This window comes from Hyaena hyaena, unplaced genomic scaffold, assembly GCF_003009895.1.
Source record: "Hyaena hyaena isolate Hyena2069 unplaced genomic scaffold, ASM300989v1 scaffold_235, whole genome shotgun sequence".
Classification (NCBI taxonomy): Eukaryota; Metazoa; Chordata; class Mammalia; order Carnivora; family Hyaenidae; genus Hyaena; species Hyaena hyaena.
Genome location: NW_024080867.1, coordinates 1922561 through 1936769, shown reverse-complemented (window position 1 = coordinate 1936769; position 14209 = coordinate 1922561). Strand labels below are relative to the sequence as shown.

Sequence of the window (14209 nt, the reverse complement as noted above, 5' to 3'; positions counted from 1 at the left end):
CCTTCCTGTGATGTTGGAGAGGAGGTCATCCACACATTCCTATAGCTTCTCAGAGTTCTGTGGGGCACGAGAGACAGACCATGCAGGGTACCACCCTCGAGCAAGGATCTAGTTCAGCCTGCTACATGTCCAAGAAATATTTGCTGTAATTTGCTTTTTTGTATAAATCGACTAAACTCATTAAAAGTTCAGTTTTTAAAAAGTTTATTAATTTTTGAGAGAATGAGAGAGAGAGAAAGCACATGTTGGGGAGGAGCAGGGAGAGAGGGAGAGAGAACCCCATGCAGGCTTCACACTCCATGAAGAGCCTGACATGGGGTTTGATCCCAGGACTGTGAGATCATGACCTGAGCCAAAATCAAGAGTCAGACCCTCAACCAACAGAGCCACCCAGGTGCTGCCCCCCCAAAAGTTCATTTTTTAAAAGAGTTCCTGAAACACGAGGTGATGTTCCTTTTCCATCCCTTTCTGAATTATCTTCCTCGGAAATGTCCTCTGGACACTTTCTCCAGACAAGGAACAGATTTCTTCTTTTTTATTTTTTTAAGATTTTATTTTATTTTTATTTTAGAGGGAAGAAAGATAGAAAGAATCCCAAGCAGGTTCCACACCCAGCACAGAGCCTGATGCGGGTCTTGAACTTGGAACCGTGAGATCATGACCTGAGCTGAAACCAAGAGTCCAATGCTCAGCCAGCTGAGCCGCCCAGGTGCCCCTGGGATTTCTTCCTTCTTAACTATTGATATACTAGTCTACTCATAAATACAGAACACTTGAAAAGCTCTCAAGTTGCATTTATGTATACATTTTTAATTAAATTAATTTGATATACTTGTAGGCAAGTCAGTTACTTCCCAGAGACAATGTAAGCATGACAAATTCAAGGACTTCTAGAATCCAGGAGTGGAAGAGGGCTGGTGTCACCAACGCAGTGACTAATCCAAGTCTAACACATGACCCTCAACATCTCCGAGGTTAGAGGCCATGCCCCACACAATTTTCCAGACTCAGAATGGCCCACAGAATAGGCCAGAATTTCCCAACTTTTCTCTAGGAAAAAAATATCCATGGCAGGGTCACCAGATCACTCCATCCTTCTTGTCTCCTCCCAGCACTCAGTGCTCCAGTCCTGTATGATCCTCAGGACTTCGCTCTTCACGGCTGGGCCCTCCAGCCTCGTCATCATCTCTGCTGCATAATCCTGCTTCATCTCCCTGTGAAGGACAAGAATCAGGATTTTTTGTCTCACATTTGGGGTGTGTGTGTGTGTGTGTGTGTGTGAGAGAGAGAGAGAGAGAGAGAGAGAGAGAGTTCTTAGAAAAGTATGCAGAACCTTAAGACAGAAGTTCGCCACCCTGGAGACCACTCTGGTCCCATGCAGCAGACCAAGGCCAGGGGTACCGCTCTGGGGAGTCAGGGATGGAGGCAGAGGGCTTCTGTCCAACCACTAGTGTGGTCGGCAGCCTCAGATGGCCCAGTGATCCTGCTCCGTTATTCTCACTCTGGTGGAGTCTCCTCCCTCCCTGGGCTCTGGTTGGTCTGTGTGACCGGCAGTAAAGGGCAGAAGTGGTGGATGGCACTTTCAACCTGAAGTAATCAAAGACTGGGGTCTTTTTTGGGCGTTGTCTCTCTCTCTCACTTATTCTGGAGGAAGCCAGCTGCATCGTCATGAGCAGCCCTACAGAGAGCAGTAGAAGCTTCCTGCCAACAGCCAGATGGGTGAGCAGGGAGATCACTCTTCTAAATCTCCATCATACCCCATCAGCGAAGACCATGAGCTGGAACCATCCAGTCAAACCACTCCCATATTTCTGACCCTGGGAAAGGTTATGTGAATGAAGCGATGAAACTTGGAGGTAATTTGTTACAGAGCAACCAATAATGAAAACTCCAGATACCCTTCAACCTCCACCCAGAATCAACCACTGACTGAGAACATTTTGGGGTCACATCTCCATGGAGGACGCCACCATCCCAGTTCACAGATGGAGAAACTTAGACTCAGAGAGGTAAAGGAACTTGTTCCGTCACATGGCTGGTAAGTGGTGATTAACTCAGTTAAGACAAGGAGGGAAGGTGAAGGACAGAAAGAATTTACAATCGACAGGAGGATCCAGGTGAATGTTCCCATCAGGCACCAGGAAATATAAATTCCCAGGAAATGAGAGAGGAAGATCAGCACTATCTGCCATAGCTTTTCAGGTCCAGAGTCTCCCTCTTTACGGGGAACTTCACTTGGGCTGCTGTTTCTGCACAGGGAACCCAGCAGAGACTTACAAAACAGCCCTTGCTTTCCACTTGCGCTGCTGAAAAGCCTCCCGCAGGAGCAGTATGCCCCTGCGCCCAATGTCATTCTTGCTCACGTCCAGGTACCTTAGGCTCTGGTTGTGGAGGAGCATGGAGGCCATAGCCTGGCAGCAGACAGAGGTGAATAGGCACCTTTCCAACCTGTGGGGATAGTAGAGAAGTGGTCACGCCCCACATTTGAGAGCTCAGCCAATCCGAACCCTGGAAATCACTAGACAAGCGGTCACACCCCACATCTGAGAGCTCAGCCTATCCGAACCCTAGAAATTACAAAGCGGCCATGCCTCCTATCTGAGAACTCACCCAATTCGAACCCTAGAAATCACACACCCTGGAATGAGGCATTTCCTTCCCAGCATGTGTTAAGTGTGTACTATGGGTGCATTAGTTTCTTTGTGTAGCTTAGGTTGGCTGTCCAGGGTAAGCTATAAAAGTCCTAACTCCAAAGAATGAGGAGCCACACAGTCTCTTTCAGAAATTGTCACTGTGCATTAGCTTTGTTCATTCAAAAAAAAATTTATTTAGCATCACCTGTGTACCAAGGCACACAACCATGAGGAAAACAGCATCCCTAGCTTCCTGGAACTCATAGTTGATTGGGGGTGGGGGTGGGGGTGGGGTAGGCAGGTCACCAGATAAATATAAGCAAAGAGCATGGTTTCACTGTTCTAGAATAGAGCCCTTTGTCCTCACAGGCAGTGTTCATGGCAAAAGGGGAGGCAGGTCCAAAAAGGAGCTGAGTCACAGAAGTGCTGGGTATCATAAATTGAGAGCAGGCATATAAGAGGAAATGGTGTGTGGGTGAGCGAAAGGTAGAGGAAGGGGGTTGTTTTGGCTCTCATCTTTGAACAAAGTGTACAATCTCCCTAGGAGCAAGGCTATTATAAGCAATGCAAAACAGACATGACAGAGGAGCCCTCGGATCCCTGCATCCCCTACTTGTGCACTCTTCGCTGTCTTTCCCAGTGCTTGCCTCCCTGCCCTGTGCATCGCTGCTAGCTGATAAATGACAGGCTGGGAACTGCTGCCCAAGCCAGACTACAAGGGCATCACTCACCTTTGCCTTAGCTTATAAAGGTCCTGACCTTCTTTCCATCAGGGAGGCACCAGGTCCTCCCTCTGCACACCAGCCAAAAAGTTCCCTAACCTCAATTAGAGTCACTTAAATAATTTCCTTTCAATGAGAAGGAGGAGGGAGAGTCATTCTAAATTTTTAAAAACATTTTATTTTTTATTAAAACATTTTTAAAATGTTTATTTCTTTTTGAGAGAGAGTGCAGGCGCGAGTGCATGAGCAAGGGAGGGACAGAGAGAGAGGGAGACACAGAATCTGAAGCAGGCTCCAGGCTCTGAGCTGTCAGCACAGAGCCAGATGCAGGGATTGAACTCATGAACTATGAGATCATGACCCAAGCCAAAGTCAGATGCTCAACCAACTGAGCCATCCAGGTGCCCCCAGGTTTTATTTTTAAGTAATCTCCACAACCATCATTGGGTTCATACACAAAACCCTGAGATCAAGAGCCATAAGGCATCCCTAAAATAATTCTAATTATAAACAAGACACACGGGTATATGAGGACAGTTTTTAAAATGAAGAGAAGTTTGAGTTCTTCTTGGGAAAAACAAAGATACAGATGACTTTTCTATAAGGCTGGAATTCCATAGAGTGATATCTAGGGGATTTTTAGAGCAAAAAGTTTGGGATGGGGAGAGGTCCATGAATTTTATACTCAGCCAAGTTACTGCTTATCAGTGAAAGTAGATTTTTGAAAAAATAGTCTCACCCAAGTAAAGGTTTAAAAATCACAACATAAATGCTCATCTGGAAATTTATTTCATTCTTGAAAATGTATTTCTCTCAACCTAAGAGATAAATCAGTATTTAAAACCCAAGATTAAATTTCTGGAGGAAAAGAATCGTGAGCTGGGATGCCTGGCTGGCTCAGTTGGGGAGCATGCAGCTCTTGATCTCGGGATTGTGAGTGTGAGTCCCACGTTGGGTGAAGAGATTACTTAAAATAAAAAATTCTTTAAAAAATGAAAAAGAATAATGAGCTACAGTAAACAATGAATTCTTTTGTACTGGCTAATTATCAACAAAAGTGAAATCCATTATCAGGATATCCTAAGAAATTAGAGACGTAGGGGCGGCTGGGTGGGTCAGTTGATTAAGCGTCTGGCTCTTGATTTTGGCCTGGGTCATGATCTCATGGTTTGTGAGATGGATCCTCAAATCAGGGTCCATGCTGAGCATAGATCATTCTTAAGATTCCTCCTCTCTGCTCCTCCCTCCCTCTCTCTCTAAAATAAAAAAAAGAAAAAAATTTTGAGCTGTAATATGAAAAAAAGATTTTAATGAACTATACTTAAAACCTAAATTATACTAATAGAGAACAGAAAATGTGGGCAGAAAACAGGCAAAGCACTCTCACCCATACCCATTGATCACCAGAGAAGAGAGGTTTCCACATCTTTTCCAAATACTTAATGTAACCACAACACTCATTAAAAATAGAATGAATCTTGCCAAATCTCTGGCTAGTGTGCATGTTAGCACAGAGACCATTTAGGAGAAGAAGAAAAACATTATGTGTGAAAAAAATAATCCCTAAGTACAAAAGTTGATTTCAGAAGACCAGCTATCTGAGACATCAGTCCACAGCCAATAAATACACTTTCTTTTACTGAATAGAAGACTATTTCCTAGAACAAGTGTACCATGCAAGGGCATCCTGGTCAGAGAGACTGGCCCACCCCTAGAGCACCACATGACCCAGCAGCTCCATTTCTTTGTACTCAACCAAAGGAGCTGGAGCCAGGATCTCCAAGAGTTACCCGCCCTTCATTCCCTGCAGCATTACTCATGACAGCTACCTTCCAGAAACCGCCTGCATGCCCATTAGCTGATGAGTGGATAAGGAAAATGCGGTATTTACACACAATGGAATATTACTCAGCTGTAAGAAAGAAGGAAATCTTGTCATTTGTGGGGTCAGGGAAGCACCTTGCCATAGTTATGCTGAATGAAACAAACTAGGCAGAGAAAGACCAACATGGAAATAATTTGCATTTCTAACGACTCCCCAGATGAAGAAGTTCCCAGTCTGAGGAACCACCTTCAGAACCACTGCACACAAGCTTCCTGGAAAACCTGGATCCCATATTCTGCTTAGAGAATTTTACAGACCATTGTCCTGGTTGCAAAGGAGGAGACGGGGGTAACTTACTCCAGAATCTGGAGGACAGACTCAGGGTTCATGAGGGCCTCAAAGAGCAGGATAACACCATCATCCTTCAGGCTGTTAAAACCCAGATCCAGGCTTCTCAAATTTTTATTTTTATCCAGAGCAGAGGCTATGTCCTGACAGCACTCGGAGGTCAGGCTACAGTTTCTCAGCCTGTGAAGAAACATGTGTCAAGAAAACCAACCAAACACCCTTAGAATTTATTCCTTTCTTGCCCCCCACCCTGCTTTTTTTGGTATAACATCAAGATATTATTAGCATGCCATATCATTCACCCATTTAGATTGTACAAATCAATGTCTTTTAGTATATTTATAGAGGCTCACGTTTGCCAAAATTTTAGGACATTCTCAGCACCCCAAAAACCCTTTTAATTCTCAGATTCTTCCCCCAGCCCACTCCCACTGTAGCAACTGCTGTCTGGATATTAATATGAAGGAATTGAAATTAGGATCTCAAAAAAAATATGGCGTCTTTCATTTGCAATAATATTGTTAAGATTCATCCATATTGTAGCATGTATCAATATGTTGTTCTTTTTTATGGTGAATAATATTCCATCATTTGGATACACCACCCTTTCTTCATTCACACATTGGCTTATAAACACTGGGGTTGTTTCCACTTCTTGACTATTGTAAATAATGCCACTATGGGCATCCGTGTACAATTTTTGGTATGGACATATGTTTTTATTTCTCTCGTGTATGTACCTGTGAGTGGAATTCCTGAGTCATGTGTTAGGTCTACCCGTAACCCTTGAGGAGCAGCTAGACCATTTTCCAAAGCAGTTGTACCATTTCCTGCCTCTTTTGGGGAAGCTGAAAGTGTAATGGGTTCAGGAGGTATTTTATGCCACTTTTTCATTTCTGGTTTTATGAGCTAGAAAATTTATGGTTTAAGACCACCTGAGTTTATTTTCTGTTAATTATAGACAAAAGCACCATATGTTAGTGCTCTGAGACTAATTTCAACATGTATGGTGTGGTCCCCCACACTAATAACCAATTCTTAGACATCAGTAGGGTCCAAAACCTCAACTCATTTCTGACACTATCTACAGATCGTCAGATTGTACAGGTTAAGGGCTCAGCACTACAAGACTGCGCCCCCACCTCATCTCCTCCCTAGACACCAGTCATGAGCCTAGGCTATTACCTGTGCTTCTGAAAAATGGGTATAAACTGGAGGTTTCAGTGCCCTCCTCCAACCCAGGTTGCCAATCAGCTGTTACCTGTGCTTCTGATAGGCTGGCTATAAATCAAAGGTTCCCATGACCCCCTCCTTGGATTCGATTAATTTGCTAGAGCAGCTCACAGAATTCAGGAAGCCTATTTACTCATTAGAATACCATTTTAATATAAAAGGTTAGCAGATGGGAGAGATGTGATATGTAAGGCCAGGTATGGGGAAAGGATGGGTGTGTGTGCTTGGGGGGGGGCGTCCATGTCCTCTCCAGGTGTGCCGCTTTCTCATCTGTTCATGCACCGAGAAACTCTCCAATCCCGTCCTTTGGGGTTTTTATGAGGCTTCATTACAAAGGCGTGGTTAATTAAGTCATTGGCTATGGGTGACTGATTCCATCTCCCACCCCTCTACCCTCCCCAGAGGTCAGGGCATAGGACTTAAAGTTCTAAACCAATTCATCACAAGGCTGGTCCTCGGGGCAATAAGCCTCAATCCTTAGGTACTTTTCACAAGTCACCTCATTAACGTAATAAAAGATCCCTCTATGGCTCTCACCACTTAGGTATTTCCAAGAGCTTGGGGAGCTCTGTGCCAGAAACAGGGACTAAGAACAAATACATATATCTTATGTTATAAATCACAGTATCATACATCCTGATGCCTAAGGGAAATCACTTAATTCATGATGGGGTGCGTGGGTGGTTCAGTCAGTTAAGCCTCTTGACTTCAGCTCAGGTTGTCATGATCTCGTGGTTCATGAGTTTGAGCCCTGAGTTGGGCTCTGTGCTGACAGCTCAGAGCCTGAAGCCTGCTTCAGATTCTGTCTCTTCCTCTCTCTCTCTCTGCCGCCCCCCTGCTTGTGTTCTCTTTCTTTCTCTCTCAAATATACATAAAAAATTTTTTAAAAATTCATGATCGAGATCAATGCATGCACACATATACACACATGCATGCACACACTCATGCACACATGCATGGCGTCCTCAATCACTCTGTTCTACTCCAGGCAGTCTCAAGAGGAGGACATTTAGAGACTCACACCAGGACTCACACCAGCCTCTGTAGTGGGCATGAAGAGTGTTGTAAGACACTGCAAAGCTGTTTTGCCCCTTCGTCCTTCAAGGCATTTTCTGCCAAGCTCAGATGGGTCAGGATCTCATTTCTCTTGAGGGAAGAGATAAGACTTTTACAAGAAAGCAGTGTGAGGTCACAGTTCTCCAACCTGTGGGGCAGAAAGACACAGATGTGTTACAGTTTCGTTCACGTGCATGTCCCACACTGAGAGAAGACATGGCTACCTGGGCTGTCCTTTTCAGTGTGAAAGCCTCATCACCCCTCTGTTACCACCCCTTAGGGATTTGGAGTCCTGAAGGAGAGGGTAGGAGCCTTCCTGTGAGGCTAGGGGAATGGAGGAGATGTGGGTCAGGAGACTAGCAATAGGGATTTAGAAGGATGGGAAACAGACCACCAATGACTAAACAATACATAATGGGCATTGGGGTGGCTTGGAAGAAACAGCCCTTCACAAGCTTAAAAAATATATATGCTTAAAAGAGATGCATTAAAGACATGAGCAGGCATTCATAGTAGAGAAACCAAGGTGAATAGTAAGGCCATGAAAACGTTTTCATAGTAATGAAGAAAATACAGGTTAAAACAATGAGGTACCACCTTCTTCTCAGCAGACTGGTTAAAACAGAAAGGAGAAGATGGATGGATGGTCAACAGCAGCGAAAGAGGAATTGGAGTTCTGGGAACTAGTGGACACGGGCTGCAAACAGGTGCAGAGATGCTGGAAACAGATAAAATGGAAGATGGATGCTCTCCATAATCCAGAGATCCCACAGTTGCCGAGTTCATCACAGTGTGTGTGTGTGTGTGTGTGTGTGTGTGTGTGTGTGTAAACAGCCCAAACCTCAGCAGCCAGTGGGATGTTGCATATTCAGACAAACGTGATCATTCAGCAGTGAAAGATGAATGGGCTTCCAAAGCCACTAAGCATGAAAATGTCGGTTGATCAGAAAAAGAATATGTACTAAGCTGAAGCCACTTATGTGGAATTCAAAGCAGTGGAAACCTGTGTGGTGCCCAGTTTAGGAATATGTATGTGGGGGGCCTGATCAGCCTGATTCAGGATGGCTATTCTGAGGGATGGGGCAGGAATCAATACAACTATTGAGGAAATAAAATAATACTGGTGAGCTTCTAGTTCATAAACTAGATGACAGATATATCGGGGTCATTATAACTATGCATTCCAGGGTCTTGGGTATAAATGTATACTTTTATGGAGACATTCTCCATCTTTCCTCAGCTTTTCATGGATCCATCTACATAATTATATCAGTCACTAGACTTAGTTGGCACAAATTCCCCCATTAATGCTTTCCTCCCAGAAGCACTCAGTTCACCAAACAAATGAACAGCAGTCAAGACAATAACAAAAAGATTTATGACAACCTCTTCAGTTAGGCCATGGACAGGTAATATTCCCCAAATGTCTCCAGGAAGCTATTTCCTAGTATTAGTGTCTTCAAGTGTATGTTACTTCTGAGATCCCTGGCAAGATCAATCCAACTTTTAGAGGTAAGTGAGCAGTCTTCCAGGCTACAGAGGCCACAGAAAAAAGCCCAGCCTGAACCCCTAGGGAAAATAGTACCCATGTAGCCTCACAGATCCCATCTATTGTCTCACATCCTTGTTCTTCACACAAGAGTGACTCCAGAGACTACTTCCATCTTCCCCAGCAGAAAGCTTGCACCAAATTCAGCATCTTAGTTACAGATTATCAAATAATATACACTTGGGGTCAGACCCAACTGGCATGGTCTTGCAACTGGGCTCTAACTATGAAGCAGGGACTCAATCCAGCCCTTGAAATATAACTTCTGGGGCTCCTGGGTGGCTCAGTCGGTTAAGCTTCCGACTTTGGCTCAGGTCATGACCTCACGGTTCATTGGTTCGAGCCCTGCATCGGGCTCCGTGCTGACAGCTTAGAGCCTGGAGCCTGCTTCAGATTCTGTGTCTCCCTCTCTCTCTGACCCTCCCCCTGCTCACACTGTCTCTCTCAGAAATAAATAAAACATTAAAAAAAAGAAACAACTTCTTTTTATACTTATCTGCAAGATAATCTTCAAGATGAAGGACTGAGATTTCAGTCACATGAGATAAGTCTTTCCACATCACGCACCTGCTGTCTTACCAAGCTAGGTTTCCATCTCAAGTTGACTGCTAGCAAACTACTGTGCTGCACTGCGTGCAGTCTGGCCACCTGAGCCTGGTTCTATAAAACATCAAGATTATCCAGGTGCCACTCAGCTCTGATTGGTGTGAAGGAACAGAGCTGGCAGATAGAAACATGAGGCTGCTCAAGTTGTGTTGGATCAGCGTCACACACAGAGGCTGGTGGGGAGGCTAAGCACTTGAGTGCTGGTAAATGTTTAACCATTGTCTCTGGAGAACAAAACCCCTGATGTGCAATGTTTGCCAATGTCTAGTGTGAATGCTCCCATGGTGGCTGATTTCAAGCTACCAATAGAAGTTGTCGGACCCACAGTTGAGGTGAGACACGCAGGAACATCACACTGCCTAAGCTCAACAACCCAGAAATACACACTGGGACTTGGCAAACTATGGCCATGGGCCAAGTCTGGCTGGCCACCTGGTTTTGTACTGCCTGTGAACTAAGAATTTAAAAAACTTTTTAGGGGTGCCTGGGTGGCTCAGTCATTAAGCATCTGACTCTTGATTTTGGCGCAGATCATGATCTCACATTATAGTTTGAGCCCCTTGTAAGGCTCTGCATCGACACTTCGGAACCTGGTTAAGATTTTCTCTCTTTCTCTATCCCCCTCCCCACCTTCAAAATACATAAAAAGCTTTTTAAATGGTTAAAAAAACCAAAAGAACAATATTTTGTGACACACTAAAATTAAATGAAATTCAAATCCAGTGCCCATAATAAATATTAGTAAATTATATAGTGAATGGGATTATTAGCAAATTCTTAATAAATTAATAATAGCTGTTAATAAATTGTATTAGCAGATACATAACAAATTAATAATAATACAGTTTTATTGGAACACAGCCACACCTATTCATTTACATATTGGCCATGGAAACTTGAGACCTATAATGGCAGAGTTGAAAAGTCATGACGAAAGACTGTATGGCCCATAAAGCTGAAAAAACTTATCTGGCCCTTTATAGAAAAAGTTTGCTGAACTCTGGCATCAATAATAGTATAGTAAGGAAATCAGGAGGTGATGAATTTTGATGCTCTATTAGGTTTGTGTGTGTGTGTGGGTGAGCTCTATGCCCAATCTGGGGCTTGAACTCATGACGCTGAGATCAAGAGTCACATGATCTACTGACTGAGCCAGCCAGAAGCCCCTAAATTTTGTTTTTTCATATATTTTATTTATTTAATTATAAATCTGTATAACTTTTTAATAATGCTGTTTGAAAATCAGCTCACAAAACTCATGTGTTCTTAGCAACCACCTCTTGCAAGCCAGTATGAAGTGGGTCAGGCTCACCACCAGAGGCTCTAGTCTCCATATCTCAGACACATCTAGGATATATCAAATTGCAGAGTGTAAAAAGTTGAGTGAAAGTTAGAACAAGGGAGTAGAATGGTGATTGCCAAGGTCAGGAGTGTGGGGGAAAAGGGAGAGAAGATGGTCTTTGGGTTGTAAGACACATGAGTTGTGGGGATCAAACGTACAGCTTGGTGGCTGTGTAGTTAACGACACCGTATTCTATATTTGAAATTTGCCAAGAGAGGAGATCTTAAATGCCCCCCCTCCCAAATGGTAACTAGGTGAGGTGATAGATGTGTTAATTAGCTTGATGGTGATGATTATTTCTCAATGTGTATGTATCTCAAATCATCAGACACCTTGGAAAAAAACAACAACTAGATCAAAAGAAAGATGACAGGCAGACCACACATGTAATCCCACCTCTGGAAAACCAGTATAGGTCTCTCTCAACCCCAGGCTTGTCTTACCTGAGACGTTGTAGATAGCACTGTGGATATCTCAAGGCTCTGCACAGAAACTCCATGGTTTCACATCTCACTTCCATGCCTTGTATTTCCACGTATCTCAGATACCGATTTTCAATCAAAACTTGGAGTAAGTCTTCATTCAACATGGAGGGATTCATATGTCTAAAGCTGGAGAGGTAAGCAGTGCCTACTTACAGTATGATCCTATTGGCTAATTAGTTCTTTTTACAAAAACAGCTTTACTGAGGTATTAATGATATGTCAATAAATGCATCTATCATATATTTAAGGGTTATAATTTGATGAGTTTGGATATGTATATATACTCATGAAACCATTACCACAATCAAGGTGGCTAATTACTCCTTCTTATACTCCAGCTTTATTGAGATGTGATCGACATAGAACAATGTAGAAGTTAAGGTGTGTTGATTTAATACACTAATATATTGTAGAATGATTACTGCCTTCACATTGGCTAACACCTTCATCCCATTACAAAATTATCATTACTTTCTTGTGACGGGAACATCGAAGATGGACTCTTGGCAACTCTGGAGTATACAATACAGTATTGTTGACTACAATCACAATGCTGTTTTATCAGATCCCTAGAATTTATTCATCTTCTAACTGGAAATCTGTACCCTTTGATGAGCACATGCCCATTTACATTCAATTAGTCTAAACATATTCTATGCTTCTCTGTGTGGTCCAGGGCTCCGAACCAGGTTGTTCTCAGTTCAGCTTGACCTCCCTGGTTGGGTGAACTTACATATGTCACTTACCTTCCAAACTTCAGTTTTGAGTCCATGAGAGGAGAGCAGGATGCCTTCTCCTTAAGATGGGTGTGGGAATATACACAACACCTGTAATTGGCTCTGCACGGTGCTTAATGTACAGTAGGCGCTCGGTAAGTGTGAGCTAATGATAATTGTTGTAACAGCAGGAGAGAAAACAGGTCAGATACTGGGTGGGGGCAGCCACATGATGTCTGGTGGGCTTCAAGGAATTTTGAGGAGTTGTTGGGTTTTTAGGTATTAAAAAGCACAAGAGGAAGAACATGGGCTATTGGCTATGAGAACAGACTCTGGAGACAAGATGTCTCCAGTTTAAATCCATATTTTAAGTACATATCAGCTGTATCATTTTGTGCCTGTTTGTTCATCTGTGAAATGGGGAAGCCTACTCCATTTTTATGTCTTTTAAAACAAAATTTTTTTACTATTTATTTTTTGAGAGACAGAGCATGAGCAGGGGAGAGGGAGAGGAAGAGAAGGAGAGACACAGAATCAGAAGCAGGCTCCAGGCTCTGAAGCTGTCACCAAAGAGCTTGACGTAGGGCTCGAACCCATGAACCGGGAGATCATGACCTGAGCTGAAGTCAGATGCTTAGCAGACTGAGCCACCCAGTCACCCCACAGGAGGTGATGCATATTAACTAAACCTACTGAGGTGATCATTTTGCAATACATGCAAAATGTCATACGTGCAAAATGCACACAACATATGCAAAATGTCAAGTCATTAGTCTGCACACCTTAAACTTACAGAACTGTTTGTCCATTCTGTGTCAATACAACTAGAAGTGGGAAATACAAACATGGATGCTTCCTGCAAGTCTATGTGAGCAGAGGAGGGGAAGAAACATGGCACGAGAAGCAGACTATTTCCATAGAATTCCCTCCAACCAGGGTCCGTTTTATACGCACATTAGTTTTTTCAGTTGACACCGAGGGTGTCTCAGAGCCGCATAAAAAACCTTCGCTGAATTAGTCTCCATAAAAGTGTTTGTCACAGACAGAACTTCCAAATTCTCGAGTGTCTTAAACACGGAGCAGAAGTCTTGCCACCAGAGAAAACACTGATCACTGCCCTCCGGTCTGTGTGCAAGAGAGAGAAGACACCATGGCTCATGGTCAGAGATTAGACTTTCTAAGACCTATTATGACAAAAAGAAAAGTTTGGAATACCTACACCAACATGTAATTTTTTTGTTTAAATAAAACCATGTATGTTTCACATCCATTTTAAATGCAAACATATCGGGGCGCCTGGGTGGCTTAGTCGGTTAAGCGTCCAACTTTCGCTTAGGTCATGATCTCACGGTTTGTGGGTTCCAGCCCCGCGTCGGGCTCTGTGCTGACTGCCAGCTCAGAGCCTGGAGCCTGTTTCAGTCTGTGACTCCCTCTCTCTCTGACCCTCCCCTGCTCACGCTCTCTCTCTCTCTCTCTCTCCTAGAAATAAATAAAACATTAAAAAAATAAATGCAAACATATCAAAATAATACTGTATGTATGGGAGTGGGGAGAGGAATGGATGCAGGTGGTCAAAGCATGCAAACCTTCTACCATATTATATATTTGAAAGTTGCTAAGAGAGTAGATTCACACACACACACACAAACATACACACAAATTGTAACTGTGAGATGATTGATATGTTAAGTAAC

General features: G+C 43.3%; 1 protein-coding gene across 1 annotated transcript in view; it reads right to left on the bottom strand.

The window, feature by feature from the left end:
• Positions 1–1084: 1084 nt before the first annotated feature.
• The window catches only part of NLRP8 (NLR family pyrin domain containing 8), a 19688-nt gene continuing 6563 nt past the window's right edge, over positions 1085–14209 (bottom strand). Inside the window, 8 exon segments of the mRNA XM_039244096.1 lie at positions 1085–1214; positions 2374–2448; positions 5538–5708; positions 7795–7965; positions 9186–9350; positions 11758–11925; positions 13470–13642; positions 13804–13840. Of these exon segments, the coding sequence (XP_039100027.1) occupies positions 1085–1214; positions 2374–2448; positions 5538–5708; positions 7795–7965; positions 9186–9350; positions 11758–11925; positions 13470–13642; positions 13804–13840 (1090 nt within the window).